We start from the raw sequence: 26,692 nt of genomic DNA on the forward strand, positions 1-26,692 counted from the left end.
ATCTCGACTATTGTGTTCACAAGTTGTAATTACGCGCATTATCTAATAGAAGACAATAATCTCGGGAAGCACTCGCGTAATCAGTCCGTTTCTGTGATGCCAGGGTATTCGGAACGCGCATCGTGCCGTAAGGAAATCCGCGCGTCAAAGGCGAGCGCGGGTATTCGAAAGGGTATTCCCCCGTCTTGTCGGCGGCAGTAGAAAATGCAATTAGAGAAAGGCATGGGACGTTCTCGCGACGATGTTAGCCGGCGCCGCGCCGTCAAAGGCACCGTTGTTACACGACATTGTCTACGTGCCGGATAAATCGTGCGAGCTATAATAACGTTTTATTACATCGTTGCTAAAACAACGCGCCGTAAAGCTAAATCAAAACTGTCGACAGTACCTGCATCTGTGTATACATATACACTGTATATGTATATATACGCAAGTGTGCTGTATATACATAATATTACGTCGCAGCGGAGGTTTGCCGCCGGGTGTCCATTGCAGAAGTAATTATCGGCGATACCGTTGTAATTGCTTCTACCGCCAAATTGTAAGTTTATGAGTGGGCGTTGCTGGCGATGGCGGCGAATTAACGTTATACTCTACTCCGCGTTTCTCTGGACGGTCATTAGTAATCGCTTACGGTTTGTTTGCGATGGCCGCGGTCGCCGCAAAGAACTAACGCGCGAACGAACGGGCGCGCACCGCGCCGCGCGCGGTGTGTAATCCGCTTGTGATGTAATTTCTTGCTTACGCGGAAGCGGAGCGCGCAGGTGCTCGCGAATATCTCGAACGCGCGTTGCGAATAAATAATAAACACCCGTCGGAATATGTACATGCTGTAACGCGCGGTATATATCCGCGCGAAGTATATTACGATCTCCAGCGACGCGCATCTCGTTATCTGACGCGCGCGAGCGTTCGCCACCTTTATACTTTCATCCTTAGCTCTCGCAGGTGGATGCACTTTTCACTCGCAAGCTCGAACTCGTTTTGTTGACGGGTGAGAAATGGTTAATTGAGAGATCTCAATTAACCGATCTTTCTGTCAATTACGGAGATGTACTGTGTCGCCGCGGCGTTCGAGGATTTTACAGGTCGCGGCCAATTAAGAGGATTTCTTCCTTACTGGGACATTGCGCGGATATTGCGATATATGACGACAGGACCGGGCGACCGCGCGTATCGTTTTCCGTGCCCGTATCCTCCTTCACGGTAACAAACAGCGGCATTGTGTTTTTGAGCAGTTGACACGTTGCCAGAACCGGCCGGCGCGGCGGACGCGGCGCGATCCCGCGGGCAATATGTATGCGAGTGTACGCGTTGCTGACACGCGCGCCACCGGCGTGCTGTATGTACACGCGGGCATGAAAGGACGAGCTTGCTTTGGCGCGATCATTAAGATGAATGGCCCAGCTGATTAATTGCGCGCCGTTTGCCGTTGACACCCCCTGGCTTTCCGCGCGGCCGCGCCGCGGCTTTTTGGCCCTCTCGTCGGCGGTTTGTCACGTTCTTTAGCGCGACGCTGCCGACGTGAGGTGATGCACGGCGCCGATAGAAATTCGACGTCGAATGAGCCGGGAAATAGGGGAATTGAAAACAGAGGAGAGAGAGAGAGAGCGGAAAAACGATGGCGAGATAGTGAAGATAATAAAGGCGTTAATTGAGAGCGAACGGTACGGGTTATCTATCACTCGAAGAATAATCGTCGTTCTCGTGCAATAAGGCGAGAAACGTGAAATAATAAAATAAACGTTGAAGGAACGAAAAGAAATAGGGAGGGAATTAGAATAGATGAGAGTATAAGAAATACGGAATTAAAGTATAATTTTGATGTATATATTCTCTTCTCTTATACATTTTATTTTAATCCTCTCGTGATATATTTTCATTATACGTATATCAATATTTTCTCTATCAATTTACTACAACAGAGATATTTCTTGTGCTCATCGCGACTCCGATATAATATATTACATCAGAATTTTGAAGTATTTATATATTTTCCATGTTTTTTCATTGTTCTTCTTGTAATGTTAATTTATTATATGTATCGATATTTTCTCTATTAATTTACTACAACAGAAATAATTCTTGCGCTTATATCGCGACTGCATGTGATATCAATACCATTAAGTATACCGATACTTTGAAATAAAATAAAGTATCATCTCCGATCAATATCCAATATTCCATGGCGGATCGATAGAAGTGTCAATATCCTGCTAGATGTAAACCCGGAGATTTGAAACGTCATTTCCCGATATCTCGATTTCGCTAAGGAGCTCGCGCATTAAAGCAACTTTGCTGGCGAAAGGGATAAGTTGCGGGTTGGAATAGGAGAGGCTCCGCGCCTCTGTCCTCGAGCGCGACTTACTACGGTCCATTTACGCGCATCTCGAGGGGCGAATCGAGATTCCACCAGTTCTCATCCGGCGCCCCGGAACTCCTTGAATTATCATCTTGAAACGCGGGTCGTGCGCGACCTACGAAATCTCACCATCGTTTCGCCCATCGGGAAGCGGGGAACGAATTGGATACGACCGCGGTGGATCCGGCGGACGATCCCGCAGGAATATTTACGTTCGCGCGTCCGCCGACCCGAGAACATCTTGATGTAGGCCACCTCGTTCCCTTTCGGCGAAATTTATGGGCACGCATAAAAAAGAAGGACCAAGTAGCGTTGGCTGAATTTTTTCGCCATTTTGGCGTTAAGAATGGGCCGTTCGGGCCGTTTCCCATGTTCCGCGGGAATGGGAGTATTCGGAAACGATTTTGAGAACTTCCTCTACCGGCAAAAATTTTTGGCCGGTACACCAGCTGTTTTTACAACTTTTTAATTTGAAACTTCAGATAACTCGACAGCTAAGCCTCAAATTAAATTCCTCTTAAAGCGAAGTCACTTGAAGTTAACGAAGAAACAAAGTTCTATCGTATACTCACGTTACTAGAGAGAAGCTTTTGCTTGCCAAAATAATTTAATTTCCGAAACAAGATATATAATTAAATATCTCTTTAATGACTTCGATGTTTTTGTAACAAGATTTTCTAAACTTTCCTTACGGGATTCCAATTATTTGAAGGATCTGAAAAGAAAGGCAAATAACTCTTGTAAAAGTTTTATCATGATCTTTATATATATATATATATATATATATATATATAATGCAATTTATAATGCTTCTATAATACGCTCAATCATTAAGTTAACAATCATTAAATTTTTATGCTATTAGCTTGTAACATTACAGTTTTAATATTCTTTTTCGATTGTGTGGAATTCATAATACATGCTCTTTGCGAACCAAATTTACATCTTAATATTCGTATTCATAATGATTTATACATTCAATAATGCGATTTATGTATGCCATATGTTATACCAGCTCGAACCAAGTTTACATCTTAATATTCATATGTTCGTAATGATTTATACATTGAATATAATGATTCATATATGCCATAGTTATATCAATTCATTTTTATTCGAAATGCAATTGACTTCGTTTTCCTTCAAATTATTTCGTAATGCATGCAGCATAAAGTTTTCAAATCAAATCTTTCGAATTAGTAGTATCGACAATTTTGCTCACTAGCCGAAAAGTAAAGTCATGAATTAAACCGGATCATGCAGTGATAATTTTGAGTAGTAGAGATATCGAGATCAAAGGGTTCCCCTGGCGAATCTTTAATGAAGGACCACGCATCGACACACTCGGGTCGATTAGCATCGAACCACCCGCGCTAGAACCACTCCCGTAATTACTGACCCCGGTAGAGAGAGAGAGAGAGAGAGAGAGAGAGAGAGAGAGAGAGAGAGAGAGAGAGAGAGAGAACTGTGTGCACACGTTGCACAAGCTCTGCGTGCCAACTTAATTCCTTAGCCCGTCCGCGCTAAGCGAAACCTCCGAGGCGGCTGCCAAGATTATTACGAATACTCGAGTAATTAAAATGCGATCTCTGAGTGGAGCGGCGCATTACAACTCTGATCGTGGCTAAGCTTCCGTAACATTGCTACTTCAACCATTAAATGGATCAATTATTGTATATTTATATATGATATAGATATGAAACTTTATCTATACTTTATCTTATACTTTTATTTAGATATGAATCTTTATGAATGTCAGGAGAATAATTAAAAATACCTGCCTTGTAATTAATTTTATGTTCAGTCATACCTTTGTTTTCTGAAAATGAAGTTATATTTGAAATATTGTGTAAGCGCGAATTTAAATGTTGAAAGGATTTATCTTCAGCCGTGGGAAACGATGAGAGTAGTTTTAAGTATTTGGAAATTTTTTATTGTACTCGAAAGCGTATAATCGCAATAGGACATTGAATGCTTGTCGGAAGAGAAATTAATCCCAGGATTTTGAAAGATTCAGGTCTTCATCGAGTATTTACACCTGAGAGCGAGTAGTTTAGTGTAACCGCATCGCGGCTAGATACGATACGAGTCGATTCGAGATTCCCCTGAATAATACATCGGCCGACCTCCGTCGGATAATAATCCCCGTACGGCTCCTACCCCCGCGGTTCAGTTCGACATTCTAAAATCCACTTCGCCCCCAATGAAGTATAAATCGTACTGATTCGCCTCGGGGGTCGCTACTCGGGGAATTTGTCTTCCGGGTCTACGTCAGTGACGTTGCACGCTTGGCCCGCTTAAACGCGATAAAGTCGGACGCGGATACGAACGACCGCGAGGATCCGAAGGGGTGATTTACGAAAGCACGTACGCGCCGGAAACTTCGCCAGTGGAGAACAAGGGGAGAGAGAGAGAGAGAGAGAGAGAGAGAGAGAAATAGATAGAGATCGAGGTACAAAGAGATAGAGAAAAAGAGGGAGGGAGAGAGGGGAAGAAAAAGGGAAAAATTCACCGCGAAAAAGGCAATAATACGATTTTCCCGATCGCAGGCAAATCGACGGGACTGGTTACAACCACCAGGGTTACACACGCGACACCGGCGGCTCTTTATGCACACGCGGCCAGCCGTTACTGGGAGGACGACGGCAAAGTACCACCTGCTGCACGTACCTCTTGCAAAGACATCGCGCGTCAGCTGCTCGAGGACGAGCCCGGCTGTAACATCACTGTACGTAATAATATCCTGGCGTTCATGTGCGGGGAGAATATTCGATACTTTTTACACCTTATGTAAGTTCAATGACTATATTTCCGCCGGGTGTAGTTAGCAAGTTTCGCTGTTCGAGAAGCAAAAGAGATGAATTTTATTATCTTTTATTTCTGCACGTCGTGCTTTCGATTGCAATCTGCAATCGAATCTGCAAATTAAGTCATAAAAATCATTTTTTAGCATTATTCTACAAAGAACTATGAGTATCTCGATATTTCAAATAATACCAAATTTCACGGATATCATTTTACTTTGAACCTTTCGCGCAAACTGCAACTACTGCAAGTGATAAAATTTCGATAAATGAATCTTTTTAATGAAATTGGACGACGGGATTTTATTCGCTTGAATAAGTGCATTTCTCTCGCGCGAATGTACTTTCGCTGCATTGCGATAAAATTTAAAAAAAAAGTGTTTAGGTATTCTGTTGCCCGTTCCGCGACAAGTTGAAAGGTGCGACGGTCGAAGATGTAAAGCCTGTCCGATACGATTACATTCGCCAGATGACGTATAGAGGTTTTCACAGTTATGATTCGTTCCTGCATCGAGTGGACATAAAACTCGTATCGGGGGCTCGTTCGTCTCCTTTATCACGCTTTATTGCGCCTTCTATCTTGTATCGGTAGACATAAAACATATGTCTCGCAGTTTATTCACGTCTTTTATCACGTGACGCTTTGTTTCGTACATTTCTCTCCCAATCAAACCAGCGAAACGAACGGAGAATAGATTGCTAGTCCGAACTAAATGTATTATTTATGTAGGAGAAAAATCTAAACTTTTTACAATCTGAAGATATTTTCTTGTGAAATTTTTTTGATCAAGAAATAGAAAAAATTTAGACCGATTGGAACTGGAAAGACGTGCATTCCGTATTTTAAATAAAATATCGAATGACCAAACGTTTGCATATTAAAACCAATTACGAAGAAAAAATGCATTGTAATCAAAAAACGAAGCGCGACAGGATTAATTAGTGATCTTTGCCTTTTGGAATAACTTGTGATGTGCTATTTTTCGAAAAAAAGAGTCTTTGCTTCGAAGTCCGAATGAAGCAAAGAACTCCGCGGGCGATTTCATTGGTGCGCTGTTTCCCGGGAAAGTTGAGGCGAAACTTTCTTTCTCATTAAAGTCGGTTCCGCGTGTCTCGTCACGGATAGGTGGAATTAGAGATCAAGGAGTATGGCGTTTCTGATAAATTTAAATCCTCTCGATTCGATGGAGAATATCTTATTAAACAAAGCGAGAAACCGCAAAATTAATGTGCTCTGAAATTTTTTATCGAATCTTTTAAAAAATGAGAGAACTATGTATAAAAACTATATAAAATTACGTTATTTTTCATTTTAATAAATCGATATAGGTGATACTTGGTGGTGGCAGACGCCACTTTGTACCGAAGGTGACTTTGGATCCCGAAGAGCCGGATAAAGAAGGCAGGCGATTGGACGGTCGAAACCTTATTGAAGAGTGGTCCAGGAATCATCGTAAAAGAAATATAGCCGCGAAATATGTCGCTAATAAAGAGCAATTTGAAAAGGTGGACACACGAAGAGTGAACCGATTATTAGGTAATTAATATATGTAATAACAAGTTTTAATACGTTTATATCTCTCTAATGTAAGATTTAGTGACTTTGCTTTGTCGGCCATTATAACATTACATAAACATTATTATCAGTTATTAATTATTATAAGATTAAAGTAATTAAGACTATTGAATAAATGGGCCATGTAATGAATTTAAATGATGTATTTAACACAGTTGTGTTTTCTTTTAAATATTTCAAACGCTTTTTATTCATTATTAAATAAATATTATAATTATTAAGTATTTTATAATAATTATCTTATAATAATTATTGAGATTATTCATATTTTGGAAAATTATGTCTTACCATTTATTGGATGATCTTGATTGCCCGGCTTGATCTTGTAAACACCATAATTTCTATTCAGAATATCCTAACAAAGTTATATATGCATGGTGAGCTAATCATGTTGGAATTTAATTATGTTGGAACATGCTGTATTAGCTTATTCTGAATTTGGGTTTATGTTTCACAAGTTAATTATGCAGTACTATACTATAATGCTTTCTTTTTAATTCGTAGAAAAATTATTTTACATTTGATTGTCTTTTGAAATTCTATATAAAAATAGTTGAAAGAATTCATACAAAGTTATAAATTCTTCATTCATGTATTCTAACGTAGTATTTTATTCTAAAAATTTTGTAAATTTAATTATAAAATTTATTATAAAACTTGAACTATTAAGATTTAAAAAATTAAAATATTGAATGTTTTAAACATGTATCTATCCTTTTTTCTACTTTTTGATTTTAATTTTTTTATTATTTAATTATTCAGTTAATAGATTAAATGATTAAATTTATTTAGACTTTTGATCATATATGATATTTTGACATTTTTGTACTAAAATAAAAACACATGTAGTAACATTCAATATCTGCTTTACTAATATCATAGCAACGGCTGATACACAGTATAATTATTTGTTAATGGTTTAATTCGCATTAAAATATGCATGTATCGAATTATGGACTTTGAATTCACAGAATTCAATGCGCACGAGTGTCGCAATGACTTACAAGAATTTAATTTCATCGACCATTCGGCGCTTTAGATCTGAGCGTAATGCGATTAGTCGCTGTATTGTATTAATTGCACGCTGTTGTCACTCCCGTAATCAGTGTATTAATTATTAGACATTCAGCATTTGGAATATGAGATTACATTGTGCCTATCGATTGCTATTGATGATTTCTCTGTGTATCTAGCTAATAAGATAGAGTGTTAACTATTGATCAATGGAGCGAAATTTCGAGTTACTGTTACGTTATGTACAATCAATTAATGCTAACCAGCAATAATTTGAAATAATGTGAAAGCATGATAACGTAGTTAAAAGCGTTTATAATATCCAAAATAAATTTTAATATTGTAAATTATAAAAGACAAAGTATAAATTATCATGAATAAGCGATGAAGTATGGAAATCGCAAAAAGTAATGAAATATTAATTATTATGTTATATAATATAAAACAAATGTTTCGGTCATTGATTTATAGATGATCATTTAAATTAGGTATTTTCATTTTTTTAAATTTGTCTTAAAATAATCCATTGTAGATCTTATGCTTTTGCCGTTATAATGATCTTCTCTCTAGTTTTTTTTTGTTTTTAACATTTTATATATTTTGTACGATATTTCGAATTTTATATTCCGCGCGTTTCCTCATATGTGCCCATAAGGTTCTGAGTTTGTTTTCCGTGTAACACGATCCGGATACTTGTCGTGACTTATTTTCTTTGCCGCAGGTCTCTTCGCCTATTCTCACATGGACTTCGACGTCGACCGGAACACGAACGACACCGGCGATCCTTCTCTGGCCGAGATGGCGATTAAGGCGCTTCGGATACTGGCGAACAATCCCGAGGGATACTTCCTCTTCGTGGAGGGTAAGTCAGAAGTTACGACATCAAAGAGAAAGAGCCACTTACAACTTTGTTCGCGGGGCGGCGAAAGGAGTAGCAGTCGCGAAATACATCTCCAGCGAGATATCAACAAACGCGAGTCGGTTTGAGGCATTACTCTTGAGAAATGAGAGTTGCGGCTTTCACACACGCGACGGCGGCGCGTTAGCGCATGACCCTTTCCTAAATACGAAACTCACATTCCTCGAGAGGAGAGACCGTGTAGCAATAATTTTGAATTAAAACTTAAGCGGACTCGAGCATTTTTTATAATATTATCTTTCGGCGATTTTATTGCCTGAGAATTAATGCAATTTATTGTTAGATGTCTCGCTTGCAGCACAATTTTACCATTACATTTATTTAATCGTGTTATACAAAATTCGATCGAAGGCAAAATTAAATAATCTCTTACCAGCGCAGAATGTGTATTTTGTGAATTAAATGTGTTCAGGTGATAGTATGCTGTTATATTCATAGTCACATTTTTTCACATAAGTCTCGAGGCATACACAGACTCATATTTATCGAGGGTCTACTACCTACTGTTTTCATAAAACGGTTTCCAAGCTTTTATAGCAGTTGACCGCTTCCTCAATGTGGTTACGGTTTCCGATATGCATACATTTTAGAAGATTAATTTTCATATTTACATTCAGTGTGTATATAACTGTCTCTAATACGAATCGCCATTCTTGTACATCAATGTTTCTCAAACAGTTACATGTGACATATTTCGTGTCAAAAGTTTTTGTTAAAAGTACTAACAAATCTCTTCGAACTTTATTTGTGTTTCTTAAAATAATGTGCCTCTCTTCTCTATTTTATTAGTATATAAATTCTACTTCACATACATCTACAACAAAACAGCAACTATCTTCTGTTGTCAGAATAATTTGCGATTAACATATTCACGGTACGGAAAAATCGAACACAAGTATTAATTAGTTTCCAACCTGCGTGACAAAACAAATAATTTATTCGGAAGATGAATGATGGTGATCGATGAATTTGCGGTAACATCAGAATTCATGATGACATCCGACCGCAGCTTGTTCCATCGATCTAACGTCGCGACTATCGCGAATAGGGGGCGAGTAGGGTTCGTGTAGGTGCGAAACGGCGGAGAGATTAAAAAAGAGCAATAAATGACGTGGCGGGAGGAGAGGAAAAAAAAGCATTTGCAATTCAATGCGGCTGTCCGACGTGTGAAAGCGACGCCGCTTTTAATGCACGTTCCGCGTACATTCCAAATTTCGATTTAGTCAGCAATACAATAAAGCGCGATTATATATGAGCATTGAGTGTGCGCATTATGATAAATCATTTTCTACGTATTTTCGGATTATTTGATTCTGTAAATTGAGAACGCGCGCACCAGTTGTCAGCGAGTTGTTTCGGCGATTTTGGAAAATCATCAGCGCGTCGAAGATGACATGAATAGCAAATGATTCATAATGGGAATGAATCATGAATAAGCGCATGGGTGAATATCAAAGTGTAGATTACTTTTAAATAGAGAAACCCACTAGTACATAGCTATTCACGGATTCTTTTGTATAAAGCGGACTTTTTAATGAAAATTAAAACGCGTCAATGTCTCTCTTTTTAATTAAAATTTCCAATCTTAACGCTGTGTTTTCAATTAAAAGTAAAATTATATAGATTTTTTTTTAAACCAACAGAGCAAAATTTAAACTTGCTATTAAAATTATTCATTGGTTTTAATACGTTAAGTTTTGGCCAAAGCGACATTTAGATGTAAATACTTTGATCGATATTTTTTGACAACTTTACCAATTAGATTCTCTGTATTTTAATTAGTTCCATTAATAGCATTTGCAAATTTGTGATTTCCACTTTTATAATATGTCAGTCACACGTTATAATAAAGATAGGCTATAACAGGCACAGCAAAGGGAATAAGGAAAGATGTCTTTTTTCATACAAAAATTGAGTTAGCATTTTGTACTCTATCTATTTTATTGTTTTTTATTTTCTGTGAATAACTGCAGGTAACTGACGTTTTGTCGTTATATAAAAAAAAATCGCTGAAATCGACGCGTAGTTCAGCGATTTTATAAATGGGACGCTTTATCGAAAATCGTTGATCCGGAACGCATCTCTGTTGGCAGATTGGAACTCCGCCACATTTTCTCTCGTGTGCATACATATAAATGAGTTCGAAAACTTCGCGCGGAAGCTGCTTACGTGAGCTAGATATAGCTATCTGCGTGCACTCGCAGATTGCAACAATTTGATTAACACTTTCCGGGCGGATGGTACGCGGAAGTGTGTTACCGTCTCTCAGAAGGGGAGCTGACATATTACACAAATGTATGTATGTGATATTTATAAAGCTCTGCTGCAGAGAATGCATTATCCACTGTTAAAAAACATGCGTCAAAATAGAGGATGTTTTAAATGAATTAAAATTACTATATACATGAGCTTCATGTGTTGTTGCATTTAAACATAAAGTCAATTATTAAAATAAATATTTAAAGTAAGTTGAGTATTAAAAGAGTGGGGCAGGAAAAACGCTGAGTGTGATATTTTTAATCTCTGTACAAATTAATTAATTTAAAAGGGAAATTTTATGTTAGTTATTAAATAGTTTTTACATACAAAGTAAAATATTTAATGTACATACATACGATGAATATATAATAATTTAATCAAAATTTTAGTTAGTGTTAGTACAGATTTTCACAATATTGTCAATATTATATTTTATTTAATTTGACACAATATATTTAATAAAATTTTGACGTGGATATGATATTTTTTACAGATTCTATGAATTTCTAAGAAATTTATATAAGAGTAATATAATTATATACAAAGATAAATGTCATAAACCTATTTTAATTTTTTTTTTAAAAGAAGAATAGTTTTTATTAAAGTTTTTTGTGCGGTGAATGCCGATTTGCAAATGAAGATGTTTTAAATGTTTTCGTTTCAGCTTTTGGAGAAAAATAATGTTTAACCTTAAAAATGCGTTTTAAGCTATTTAAAAAAATTTTTTGTTAAAAATCCGATATTCTGGAAATTTCGAGAAGAATTCAAATTAAAACTTGATTGTGTTTTGAAAAAAAAATTAAAATGTTGAAATCTTTTACCATAGGCATCATCGAACTTCTAGCATGCTTTTTGCTTTTAGGCACGCACAGAGACACGCAGTAGGACGATTGCTCTATTCAAGCACACTGCGAAATCGTTGAACGATAGTAAAAAGTGTCGAGTGTGGATTTAATACATGGAATTAAATCAGAATTGTAAAAAAAATCTGTTTTTTTTTATTTAGATTATTATTATTCAAACAATGATAAAAGCAATTTATTGAGACATTTCTATTTTATAGAAAAAAATTATATGAGTTTCATGTATTATAAAACTTATTATTAGATATTTTATTATCATTTCACTTGTTGAAGAAATTAGAATATCAGCAATGGCTTCACTATGAGTTAATGGAGTAATCCTACTTTATCATACTGATTTCTAAAAACAAAGCACGTTTGAAATTCAATGATGCTTGCGATAAAGATGCAAGCATTTTCATTTTAAAACACAATACTCAAACTTTAATAATTTGAATTTTTTTTTGGAAGTTTGTAGCACATTTGAGTTTATCATTTACCATTTTTTAAAAATGGTGAAAACTGAATATTTTCAAGGATTTTCAATCCCATTTTTCTTTAAAACCTGATATTATCAGATCATTTTTATAAATTAAAATCTAGTGTGCACCAAAAAAATTCAACAAACTATTCTTCTTTTCCAGACTGCGAATCATGCAGATCAGTGTGTAATTTCATCATTATTACTAGCGTTTTGCGCGTTCTTTCCTATTTAAAAGATTTGCACGAGAGATTTAACACGTGCGAGCGATAATGAAAACGATAAATGAGACGAATTTACATAATTAGCTTTTTATCGCAAACAATTTTCTTTAATACACTTGAAAAGCTAATCAGTCGCTAAATTAAAACGTGCTGAGAAATTACTATATTAAAAAATTTGTGTTTCTTTTTTTATTATGTTTGTATTATTTTGAATTGAATTCCGTTTTGACAATATGCTCTTGAACATAAATTTATTTTGTTTACTAACTCTGTAAATTAATCCTTGACAAAATTGATATTTTTTAAAGTAATTATTTTTTTACTTTGATTAAATTTCCTCAAAAGTTTTTTAATTTTACAATTCTTATTTTTATTTCTTCTTCTATAAAGCAATAATATATAGACACACGATAGAAAAAGAAATAAAGTTAAATTACATCATATATTTCATTGGTGTATTGCATTTTCTCTCTTCTTTGATTTGTGGAATGTTGCATATGTTTACATACAATACAATTGGGTCACTCGAGCACAAGTGTAATATGAATAAAACAACGCGTTTCATTAAGAACTTGTTTACATTTTAACCTGCAGTATACATACGACATGTTGCAATACATTTTTGGTGATACGGGTTGCATTGATTAATGAAAAAAGTCGTAGGTTAATTATCTGTTAGGTAAACAAAACAGGTTTATTTGTAAATACAAAATTTCAATAATTAGAATGGAATCCACAGAGTAACATGAAAAAAAAAACCGCTTAAATACTATACACGTTTTAACAGTTTCTGTTTCTCTGTAATAATAGTGAATTTTGCAATCATTCAATGATACGTAAAAATCGCAAATTGTCTTTGAAATAGATTTAAATCTTGAGAGAATATTTTTCCCATTTTTCATAAGTTCGCATATTTTTCTCATTTTGAAGCTGAAATGGGGCCACATGGTCGTGAATAAAAAATAAAGACTCTTTCTTTTCGAGTTGTAAATATTCTTTGTCTGCGGAGTGTATACGGTTTTTTATTGTGTACATGAAATATACGGCTATATATTGTAGATAAAATATCCGTACAATATGATTGCAAACAAAGAGAAAGCGCTATATGACTATGGTGCGTTTAGTTTGTGATTTAACGCAGACACCTCACGAGTACTCGTGAATATTTTTTGACATTACCTAAATGAATCAGCTGTTCCGGTATGAATATTTTTCAATGCGTCGCAAGTTGTGCGCGTATTTGTTATTTGCGATTCCTGTAAAATTATCGCGAAAATTATACGTAACGAAACTCTCACGTCGTTGTCGCTCGAAATTGAAAAAGATATTCCTAAAGATATTTCTAAATTGAAAATTGGACAAATTTCTAAATATAGACACATATGGAAGGTACACTTCATATATCAATATTATCGCAACGTTACATCCGCGTGAGCGATCTGAGTGTAACATGCGCGAAAATACTGTTCGCCGTAGTAACGCTGATTGCCGAGAGTTTGAGATCATCCGAGCACTTCCAGGGAAACTTCATCAGAGGGACCTGTCCCCCCCCCCCCCACCCTGCGCGTTTCGTGGTCGCATTTTCCTCGTTTTGCTTGCAATCGGCGTCGAGATCTCGATGCTACGGCTAAAGTTTCGCAGCGCGCGCGACAACTGTTGCTCCCGGCTACTAGTTGGGAAAGTTCGCTTCACCTTAATACATTTCGATGCGATTTACCACTCGCGGATCATCGAGAGCACTACGGGAGCGTCTCTTCGAGCGCGACAAACGCATTAATCTGATGCGTCGATTCTCTGAACTGCGAAAGTACGGCAGTTTTAAATGCGCAGTAAGGATATTTCATCAACGATTATTTGATATGTCTTGTTTTTAAGAAACAAAATTTTTCTTTGTTCAATGCCTACGTTAAGCCTCTTTCATTGAATATAAAGCAGTTTGTCTACTAAAGATTTTAATCTCAGCAAAGTAATTTCAATTTTTGTTTCTAGTATTATTCCTATACAGATTTTTAAATATACAAGATAATAATAAAAGTTATTCATATGAGATTAAAATAGAATGGGGAAAATGAAGTGCCTGGAGTAATTTCATAATCTTTCTCAACAATGAAAATGGTTGCTCATTAAAATTTTCATTAACACAGTTTGAGTCGTGTTTTTCGTCCAGTCTACGATAAAATCATGCTCCTCTATAGGTGTTTATGATAATTCATTTAAAATTTCTTTCATGATATTTTTCGAGTTGCAATAGAGCGAATAAAACATAAGAAATTACAGAGTAGTTTGGTTTTAAGAAAAAATATTTTTTTTCTTTTTTTCTCAGAAGCAGAGAGAGAGAGAGAGAGAGAGAGAGAGAGAGAGAGAGAGAGATTGAGCGAATAAATTCGGTATTTCAGGGTTCTTGGTTTAATAGTTTTGTACCTGTGCTTTTTACCACAGCTTAGCTCCTAGATACAGATTTTCGCATTGATTATCCGAGAAGAAATAGCGAATCTGGGTCGGAAGTCGTATTTTCTCGTCAGTCGTTTGCAAAGATAAACGCATAACGTCCGGACTTCCTGTTAAGCCCTTATCCGAGATAAACCTCAAGTCGACCTGAGGCTCGTTTGCACGTCGGGCCGCTGTCGGCTGAGTTTCAGTAGCCGATGGATGTGTTTACACGTCACATTCTCTGATGCATAGTTACGCGGTCAGGTTTTGGGTAGGGCAGGGAATGTCAAGCTCGGAAGCTAAATGGGTCATCTGAATATTAATTCTGAACGTTGCACACACGTCGGTGGATGCTGGGAGTGATACGTCTTACGAGTGATGGCTATTTAAAATTAACACACATGGTGCTCGGTTTCAAATTATTAGAAATGTTTATTGAAATAGTAATAATTTTAAATTGAAATTAAAATGAACATACCAGAATAATACATAAATTTATTAGTTTTTTATTATATTAGTTGAATCAATGGTAAAATAATTACATTTTTACGTATATTTATGTGTAATATTATGTATTATTTATTATGTATATATATTTATATGTATTATTTTTTATGTATATATATTTATAATATAGTATTTCCGTGAATGCTTAATTCTTTCATTTTCATTAAACACTTGCTGTAATCGGATATGTACTCGTATATTTATTTATATTAATTGAATATTTTTATAGGATCAATAAATGAAGGAACAATCTAATTTTTACAAATTTATGATTAAAGGGGAATTTATAAAATTATGTGGCATTTCTTTATGAATACAGTGTATAGTATCGCTTGAAACTCAAGAATGTCCTGCCCTTCTGATATATGTACCCACGCTCCCGCACAGAATTTATCACTGAAAAACGAAACCCGCTTACGATGCTTAGAGCTCACACGTTATTTCACCACGTAATTCCCCTCATCCTCGAGGCTTCGCGTCATTGAACGAATAAGAACATGTATTATTACCGCGCTATAAAATATCTTTATTGCCCCTTGAAACCATATTTTCGCGATCCAAGTGGCTCAAATGTCGCCCATGAATTTCTTATGGAAGGAACAGTGAGGTTAGCGCTTATTGCAAGACTCAAGTGTCAATTCTATATGTTCCTTTACGTACAAAATAATGGTCCATCGATGACCATTATTTTGACACGTCCTATATGTTTCTACGATTTAGAGGAAAAGCGAAATTCTGTATTTTATTAAAGGATTACGTTAAGTCTCTTTTATTATGACGTTATAAGAACAATTTGTTCACTAAGGTTTTAATTTCAAGGAAATAATTTTAAATTTTCTCTCTGATATTATTTTACTCAAATATTTTATACGATAATGACAGTTATTCACGTGATTCACATTAAAATGGAACGCGAAAATGTGTGTCTGGGGTAATTTCGTATCTTTTTTAATAAAAATGGTTCAGTGATAGATCGTCATTTTTACGAATTAACGTTCGGTCTATGTCGCTCGTAAAAAGAGCGATAATGCGGCTAAGGTTAATGTCTTATCATTGTTCCTAATCCGACGAGAGACCTCACTTCCGGCAGCGCATTTAGCAGCAGTAATTTGACGGTAACATTAAAAACAGGAAAATGGGACGGAAGGGTCATGATTAGATAAAGAGTAGCTTCATGTCTATATGTATACTGCGAGCTACGTTTAAATTCACGGCTTGATAGAGTGTAAATAATCGAGAGGAACAAACAGCTACATCGATAAAGTAAAATTCGTGTTACGGTAGTAAAAACAATAAGGCGACGTGCCGACGTGCTTAAAATTTAAAACACAAAATCATTTTTTTATTTTAGTATCTGTTTTGTTAATTCCCATTTATGTCCGGACCGCAAGATACCTATTGAACATGTCGACATTAATTAATTAGAAATCTGCACAGAATAATGCTCGGTGCAATTAACTAGCGCGTCACCTTCTACACACATTTGTTAAACAGATGAATAATATCGTAACGTAATATTCATGTAACATACTAATTATTACTAACACGGTCACATGTATTATTCCAATCCCTAATTCCTCAAATTGATCGTACTCTCGAATTTATTGTTTAATCCTCTTACACATTCACTTCGGTTGAAAACAGCAGATGAACTAATTTCGCAGTAAGTGCAACGCCATGGTATTTACTTTGAGTTTTAGTTAGGAGGCCAGCCCGCAATGTGGAGGAGCGGATACGAGCTACTAAAACCAGCGAGGACTCGATAGTCCCTATAAAACGGCTTCCTAAAATTAACGGCACGAACGTAATTTGTCGGACGACTCCCTGTCTGTTCGGATTAAAATCTAAAGTTCGTAAGCGGGGTAGGTTTGCGCGTGACCCAAAGATATCCTGGCCTTCACCGTCGGGCTTTCTACAAATCTTGAAACGAGACTGTATTCTGACTAAGGCCAACTAGGGGCCTTTAAACAATCCTGAAAACAGAAGTTAAATTCGGGACGTGTTTGCACTGTAAATTTTGCAATCGTCAACAAAAGTTTGATGAACCGAGCGCTAAAATCATAGAAAAGTTAAATTAAAGAATTCAAACATTATAACGTTCCCTCGGGATACAGGTTAATTGAACGATCTTTTCTATGTGGGCACAAAAATCAGCTTCTCTACATAAACGAGACACGTGAATCAAGAATTCGCGTTATATGAAGTAACACATTTCCTAATATAAACCGGTATTTATACTACGATTCGTACAATTATCTCACATATGAGTGCAGATCGTTTTTTTTACCTCAGCGTTTCGTATCGTCGTCGGCATAAGTTCCGTCTTTACTGCTGTCAGCTAAGTGGCCATTACGGGAAACTGGTACAATCAGAGATAGAGCTAAGAGGCTCATAATAATCGTAGCTTGTAATAAACAGTCGTCATAATCGAAATGCACTGACTGTTCGCCGAGCTGTTCGCCAACTGTCATCACTAAGATAGCGCGGCATTGTATCGAATTACGGCAATCGAGGTTCAGTTCTCAGGATAATCAAGATCGTCTGACATTAATACGAAGAAACAGCAGACGCCTCGTGTCGCGGTCGCTCTAATGGAAATAACCGATAACAAGTTTTATTCACGCAGCTAACGTCTCTCGTCCAGGTTTAATTTGCTTCGGTGGAAATTATTCTAAGGAAATATGTCAAGGATGAAGCAAGCGATGATTTTTCGTCGAAGAAAATTCATTAAGGAATCTATCTCGGAAAATATATTTCTTTCGGGAGCATTCTGCATACAAAACGAGCCAATTGCGCACATTATTCTATTCTACTTATGGGATACTGTAAAAGAAGTACGCCGTAACGCCGTTGACGACGAGAGAAAGTGGATGAAACGAGCCGAAATGTATCTTTGTATTCCATTCTTAACGTCCCCCTAGTCGTTTTACACGTTAATGGCGTCAGTTTCGAGTGAACGGCATAAAGATAGGATCGAAATCAAGGCCGGTTTCCGCTTTATTACGGCAGTGTTGGAACGCGCTATCGATTGTTTGCGCTTTAATCGCGTTTCGGCGAAGGCTAACAGCGACGAGTACCGTATATACTACCTCGTTGCCGTTCTTGCAGGTCGCAGTTTGTCTGGGACTCTCTTTGTTTTTAGCGATGTTTTATTTCCCCAGTGACATTTCGGTATTTTTTATTTTATGACGATTCCGCTTGCTAGATGGACGAGTCCTTGCGAAGGCAACAATTTACGATATCCAACCATCGCACGGGCATCGAGAGGCCCGCGCGTTCTCTCGACAGCTATTTTCAATTCTTTTGTACATACCGGAGCTACTTTGTTATTTATGATGCAGCATATAGAGGGATGCCACACGTTCAAAGTATATCCGATAGAATAGAATCCGATTTGACAAGATATCCGAAAAGCAATAAGCGAGATGAATCGTGTCAAATTTAATGATTCTAATTGCACTCGCCATGAAAATACTTTTTACCTTGCTACCAATTATCTGAAAAATAATATAGACATTTCAAACCCTGGATTATATCCAGATGGCAAGTTTCGATAGAGAAGTGGTAGATATCTTAATTAAAAGATAAAATGGATCAAGAAATTATTATTCATTATTATTCTTTCCTACTCGCCTTATCTTTCTTAATAAGGAGAGTTAGAAATTTTTTAAAATTTCTCGTTTATACAGATGTAATAGTTCTCTTCTCCATTACAATTTCTTTATTTCATCAAGTCGCGATGCTGTTCGACAAACTGCGTTACAGCATATTTACATATATGTAACATTTACATATATATATATAGCACTTTTAACGCTTCACGAAACGAGATCGCTCTCTACGCGCGCATAAGAATATATTTATACGCGTCGTTTCCAAGTTAAGTAGATTCGAACGAGACTCGAATGCAACAGAGGATTAAATACAACAGCTACCGTCTATCTACGTATCTATCGTACCGGCTGAGCCCTTTAGGATGATATCTATAATAAAGCCGGTTCTTGTTCCTGCAGCGCACAGTAATAGGATAAGAGCCGGTCGGGCCTCGATCGAGCGAGTCTGTACTTTGCACGTGAACGACACGAGCGCGTAACGAGAGGGATCGATGCCGCTCGTTCGCGCGACGTGCAAGCGGTGCAAGTTCTTAAGCGTCGCCCGGCAATTGAGCGCCGCCTCGCCGCGCCACGCCGCGATATATAGTTTATCTCGTGGCTTCTTTACGGCCACTTTTATCAGTGACACTCTTAATGATTGTAAAACCGATGACGTACTGAAGGCGAACGCGTCTTTTTTGCATCTCATCTTCGGCATCGGCCGCCGAGGATGCCGAGCGCGCGCATTGAAGTATCGCGAAGAAACGTAGGTAGTCTAACTTTTTACGCAACGAGCGGAAGAGTTGCACTATCCAACGGGTGCGCTTTTGAAATTTTAAAATAAATTCTCTACCGAGATGCACATGCGGGAAATAATGCAAATATTTTTCCCACACGAATAGTTTATATTCTAAAAGCAATTTTCGTTTTACGGAAACGTAATTACTTGTGGGAATTTCATTGAATTAACTTTACCGTTGAAATTATTAAATCCGTTGTTTAACATATTATTTTCAGCAATTTTGTTTACAGTATATATAGAATTTTTTCTTCATTATGAGCATACCTATAGCGATAAAAATATTATGTTACGATTAAATAAGAACATATTCTCATAGATAGTAGGGCCGCATTGTGCATTTTTTATTTTACGTTGTTATCTAGCTGTTCATTCAAAATTTTATAACAAATGACATTTATTTATTTACAAGTGTTTTTAAAAATTTCAATAACGCCGGTCACCAGTGGCCGTCAGAGTGCCACTGAAAAGTCAAGCGCTGATCATCGATGGCCACGGGTGTCAACTATGGGTGTTTGAACGTGAATTAGAATTCATTTCGTTAAAAGGTTTCGGTGACAAATATGTTACTACTGCAACATTTGAAAGCAATTGACGATATAAAACTGTATCTCTAGGTTGATTATACCACGAAAATGATTATGGGGATAAAATGGCAGGCCTAAGGCCTGCACTAACAATTGTTAATCAATACACGAAAGGACGAATAGCTGGAGGAGAATTATTATTCCGTGTAACAGTTGACACCGCAAGCAGTGCATTCGATGCACTGACCTGTGTTTGCGTGGACCGAAACAGGACCGGCTACATTTATGTACGTAACTCCATATGTTATGTACATAATGGGTTACCAGTAACCGAAAGGTGGCAGCATAAAATAATTTTATTTTCTCGTCTGTGTAGTTTTGTTCCATTGTTTTCTCTAATTTCTTAAAATTACATTATTCCACAATTTCGCAAAAATCAAACGAAATTCGCCATCGAAACGGCATATAGGTGTCCTAATCAATGAATTTATAAATTTAAATAAATAGTTTTATACTGAGATCTTAAAACGCCAACAACGGTACAAAGCGGACCTTGGTGCTTTTATATAATATTAGTGTGAATCTTACAATTTTCGGTTCATATGTACCGTTGTTGGCATTTTAAGATCACAATTGTTAGTTAACATTCCACGATCTTTCCTGATACTCAATTAGTTTTATACTGTTTTGATATTTAATAAACAAATTGTTTAATAATTGAATTTTATGTCAAATTTCAACAAGATAGAATTAAAATTTCAATAATGTACTACATTGCACTGTATTTTTTCGAAAATTTTCCCGTTATTTGTAACATTTTGACTGAAAATTGTATAACGCTGAAACTCTCTCTGTGAAAATTTTGCGGCTGTTTTTTGATCATTGCTATTACGGCAGACGCTCGCGTGCGCGGCCACGCCGCCATTTTGCCATCGTGATAGAATTATCACGATGATCGAGTTAAGTCCATTCGTGTAACTTTGTTAATGCGATAACGGGAACCGTTGCTCTCATGCAGACCGTAACTATGTGGACAACGAACAACGTCTCACCTATGATGACTGACACCACTGATTAAAATCCAATTGAGAACTATTAATGAAGCTATTAAATGACAAACATTGTACAGGCACGCGCGCGAACGTGAATAGGATTAAACAAAACGCGCGAATACGGATGCAGTCTTCTCCTTGTGTCAAACAAATTGGATATCATAGATAAAGAAAGGCATAATGACAGTTTAAAATTGAACTACATTTTTTTTATATTGATAAAAGAAAACTGTAATTGTAATGTTACAACAAACCTTACGAGGTTTTATTAAATTTGTAAAATAAAATTTCCAATGACATTTTAAATTAACAATGTTATAAGACATTATAATTATTTACATTTGAGACCATTTTAACTGAATTTGAAAAATGAATTTTTTATCTTGTAATAGAGAACATGTAATATAGAATGTTGATATATTTAAATAAATTCAATGTGGCATGAAAACAGATGTCTAATAGTTAGGAATTGCGAAGATCTTTAAACGAATCCGGGAGACGGACCACGGCATCGCCTTATGAAGTAGTCGAAGATAACTTTAATAAATGGTGGCATCTTATGAGCCTCTCATGAGCGAGATCTGTTGGCGTTTCACTTCAGGTGGAAGAATCGACCATGCTCACCATTACAACAACGCTTATCGCGCCCTGGATGAGACCCTGGCGCTGGAGGAAGCCGTCGAGGCAGTTATGAAGGAGGTCGATCTCACGGAAACGCTTCTCGTGGTAACGGCGGATCACTCGCACGTATTAACCCTCGGCGGACTGGCAACGCATCGTGGGAATCCCATATTCGGTGAGCCACCACATATATACTTTACCCTTAGTACGCTATATCCGCCGTCAAGCATGAAATAAATGGGGCATTTCCGCTTCTTGAGATAGATGCACCAATGAATAAATAACTGGTTAAAATAAGAGAGGGGGAGAAAGAGAGAGAGATTGATTAAATAAAAAATTATTTTTGTAATTTTTCTTTAGCTTATAAAATTGAATTTAAATTTTTGAATTTAAATTTATACAAAAATGTATTATTTAAAATTTGAGTGACGAAACATTGATTTGTCTAATATTAAGTAATGTTTATATTAATTAAAAATTAATAATACTTTACTTTTGAAGTGTATAATTACATCATTTTTTATTATTGCAAAAATATATGTAGATTTCATAATTATTAACTATCAAAAGTTAATGACTCATTGGTGCATCTGTCTTATTTTTATTCTATAATTGAATTATATTGACAACAAATTAAAGATACAAATGAGTACACTCATCAACATGGTCTTGTTGCGTTCTTTCTTCATTGATTGAACGCCGAATATTTTGAGGTTTCATTATGTCGCATACTATTTTGTATCTTTCATTCGGATTTTTAATCATACACACGTTGGTACGAATGCTGTATCTGTGTGCGTTAACAAACTCCGTGCGATCCGGACGACCGGTTTCAACTGCCGTAACTTCCCGCCGCCGTCGAAAAAGAATGCGTCCTTCCCATTGTTGCCCGGGTCTGAACTTCCAATATCCGGGAGGGATGCGCCGGCAAACCGACTTTTGCCCCGAAAAGCAGCCTCGCAGGAAACATTATTGGATCACACGCGCGAATTAATCGAATGAATTGCCAGAGGTCTATATCGTCGGCAGAGCTTAAGCGCAGCTTACACGGCGCTTTCTTTCATTATAGCTTCAAATATATAGGCAATTAGAACTCGGTGCTTTGCGATTTAATTCATCCCCGGGATCTCGACAATAAACAGTTTTGAAGTCGTTGATTGCGCGTTTCTCGGAGTCGAAAAAGTAGACCAGAGAAATAAACGAGGATAACAGCAAACAAATATGTTAGCTGATATGGCCAATTCAGTAACACGTAAATGAAAGAGCATCAAGAAATATTCGTTTAAGTGGATTATGATATTTAAAAAGTTCTATGCGTGATGACAGAATTTTTTTTTAATGTAAAACTTGTGTTTTCCTGCAACTTGCAAGTTGCAGGAGAGAGAAGAACTGTATTGGAAGGCAGGTATATATTTCATGAAACACCGTGGCTATTAAAAATACATTGAGTCAGATTTTTACAAACTGGCCCGCTAGTCAAATCGAAACATTTCCACTTTGCAAAATAATGGTAATACCCTACCCTGTGTGATACAAGTTTTGACACAAAAATGATGCATAGCTCACGCAGTTATATCTAGTTTTAGCATCTAGCAGTTCATCGAAATTCTATCAAAACTTACACTTTGATGGATTATTTACTGTTACCGGCTACAACCAATTTTCTGTGACTTCCCGATAAAAGTGAATATTTTGTGCCAGGCTCCTAACCGGCAATATCCCTCCTCTAGCAATATTTTTGCCAGACTTTCGACATATTTTTGGACAAACGTGTTATTTGCCAGCGAACGAAAGCGTCGTGTGAGCCGCGCTTTATGGAGATCGTCCTCCGGGACGCGCCCACCTCTTTCGCTCCCTTCGATCACTCGTTTCCTCTGCTTTTCCGCCGACCTACTATCCAGTAAACGGCGGACATACCGATCCGCGGCGAGCGACGCGGAAAACGTTCGATCTCGTCGTCGGCAATCAAAAGTAGAACTCCGCTCGTCCGTGACAACTTTTTCGCGAGTTAAATTCGGCGTGGCCCGTTGTCCCTCTCCCTCTCTGCGTCGCGTGTGTCGTGGTGCCAGGTGTTGACCCGAGATTCGCAACGGACGTCAATGCTCGTGCGACGCTCGTGTCGCAATCCAATATTGAGTAAGCGACGCGAGCACGCTGTTTTATATGGTGACACAAGCTCGTTCCCGATCGAGTGGAGGAGAGTCCGTCCTTCCGACAGGACAGTTCTAGATTCAATAAGATCCAATCTACTTGGACAACTTCATGACGGCGCCCGTCCGTCCGACGGTTCGCTCGGTCGCGGTTAAATTGAATCGCCGGGAAACGTAAAGGATGGCTTTTTCGGCCGATCGTGGAGTCGCAAAGGGCTCGCCCGTCTCGTTTGTCCGATAGCGGCGGACGGTTGAAAAAAAAATATCCCGGACCCGAGGCGCGCCCGTTTTCCGAAATTTTGCCGATCGCCTGAATTTCATCGTGCGTTTTGTACTTCGTTCCCGCGGAATTGTCGGACATCCTGTTGCCCCATTGAGAAATTAATCCGTTTATAGTCAGTTCGCATGAATTCGCAAGCTTTATCACGGAGGGATTATTGTTTTACCGGGCGTGCTGTTTGAAATTTGATATACATACTTTTATTTGTCAATTTTTATTTTATATATTTTTTTTTTAAATAAAAAACTCACTCAAAATCATGTAAAAACTAATGAAATGAAAAACACGTGACTTCTAAAATAATCAGAATTTATATTTCTGTTTTAATTTTCAATAATAATTGAATGGTTTTTAAATTAGTAGAAAAGATTTTTTATATTTGTCGAATAAAGTTGAAAATAAAATTTCAGCAAAATTGAAACAAAATTGCCACTTCGATACACTCTCTTCTTTTTTTATCCGGAAAGGAATTTTTCAATTCTTTTTCCAAACAATTTCGAATTTCTAGCTTTATTTTATATAAAGGCTGATAAAAAAACAACAAATTATTTTGCAGTTTGACATATAGATTTATGATAAATATTTCTGACATGTGATGAATTGAACAGAAGAGTATATGATCGATAATGCAGATTCGTTTATCACATATATAGAATTTCAGGATTGGAGAGCTATTTTAACAAAGACACGTTTATGCGAATAGTGCAATAATTTTTAAATCTATTGATATTGCAAGCTTGCGTCCCGTAAATTTTCCGACCGATCCACGATGAATTTACTGGAATTACTCGAGTGGAAGATATCCAATAATGCAATCCCTCATCATGATTATACTCAATAACATTCCGCATGATTTAATAGAAATTTATATATATATGTTTGATAGCGGACATAATCTGTACGAGATAGCTGTGTTAATTAAACAGTTCACTCGTTGAAACGCTCGCTCGCTCGCTCGCTCGCATGGAAGCCAACGATACGACTTGTGTGGCAATTAATTAGCAATCGATTAGAAATATTTTTAAGATGGAAAAGAAAGAGATAACTTTGTTGATTTTAAGTTTAAAGTTTAAATAAATAAGTAGTACAGATGACTCAGCAATAAATTAAAATTAAACTTAATATTAATTAATACTCTTAATGCCATTTCTTTCAAACATTTTTTACAGTTATTAATTTGTTAATTTAATTAATTATCTGTATCTATTACATTATTCGTAATATATAATAAAAAAGTTGATTGTAAATACTTTTTATGTGAGCGAAGAAGATATAGCATGCCTTTAGGCGGCATAACGTTCAATAATTTACCTTTGTTACTAAATAGAAAATTAAGTGTTTAAAACGAGTTGATATCAATCTATTATTTCGGAAAGTAATTTACATTCTATGCTGGTCATTACATAATCGATACGTCTCGCAGAAAGACTCGCGCCGGTTTCCACTTTTCCCGCTCGTGTTGATTGCCATCAATAAATGGCGGTTGTCGAACCGACGAATCTCGCAATTTGCCCACTGCACCGAGAACATGGTATTGGACGCTTTTAATTTTTGGCACGTCAAATTTCGTTTGCATTTGTAATTGAAAAAAAAAGTCGGGCAACGCTATACGGACGTATCGATGTCACCCAATTCTGGACGGTATACGCCCCGGTGCCAGCGTACCGGCACTTGGCTCGAATTAGATTCGATATTGTGCGATTCCGCTTTCAGATTGAAACCGCGAGTAATTTCGTATTCGCGAATCGAATATAACACTCAGAAATTCCGCCGCGCTGGTGCCCCGTAATTGCACACTCGATATCGTTACGGGGTAAGCCATCGGGGAGCCATAAGACTCCTGTATCGTGCGAATCACGTGGAAAAGTTCGCATTTCTTATTCAAAATTTGCCATCTAATCTAAATAAAGACTCGCGGAGATGAAAGACTTAACTCCGTCTTGTACTCGTAATATAATTCTCGATTTTCCGCAACAGAGCGGTCTCGCATCACCTCGGCGAAACGCATTTGTCGCGTCGAAATCCCGAAACGAGGTTGCGCCCGCGCGCGCGAAGAGTTTCGCACATGATAAAAGTAATGAACGTAAGCACGGGCGTTAAATTACACGGTTGACGTACCGCGTGAAATTCGGTCCGAAGGAAACGTCTGATACATAGGGATCGGGAACGTTGCGGTTTTTGTCCCGCAGCGTTTCGCGTCTGTGTCGTCGTCACGGTTCAACGAGGTAAATCGAAATGAATATGCAGTCGTT

General features: G+C 37.0%; 1 protein-coding gene across 1 annotated transcript in view; it reads left to right on the plus strand.

The window, feature by feature from the left end:
• The window catches only part of LOC105452139 (alkaline phosphatase-like), a 173,050-nt gene that overhangs the window by 118,405 nt on the left and 27,953 nt on the right, over positions 1–26,692 (plus strand). Inside the window, exons 4-7 of the mRNA XM_011693003.1 lie at positions 4,912–5,090; positions 6,496–6,703; positions 8,478–8,618; positions 21,991–22,185. Of these exons, the coding sequence (XP_011691305.1) occupies positions 4,912–5,090; positions 6,496–6,703; positions 8,478–8,618; positions 21,991–22,185 (723 nt within the window). The remainder of the gene's footprint in view (positions 1–4,911; positions 5,091–6,495; positions 6,704–8,477; positions 8,619–21,990; positions 22,186–26,692) is intronic.

Source organism: Wasmannia auropunctata, unplaced genomic scaffold (genome assembly GCF_000956235.1).
Source record: "Wasmannia auropunctata unplaced genomic scaffold, wasmannia.A_1.0 LD336037.1, whole genome shotgun sequence".
NCBI classification, from domain to species: domain Eukaryota; kingdom Metazoa; phylum Arthropoda; class Insecta; order Hymenoptera; family Formicidae; genus Wasmannia; species Wasmannia auropunctata.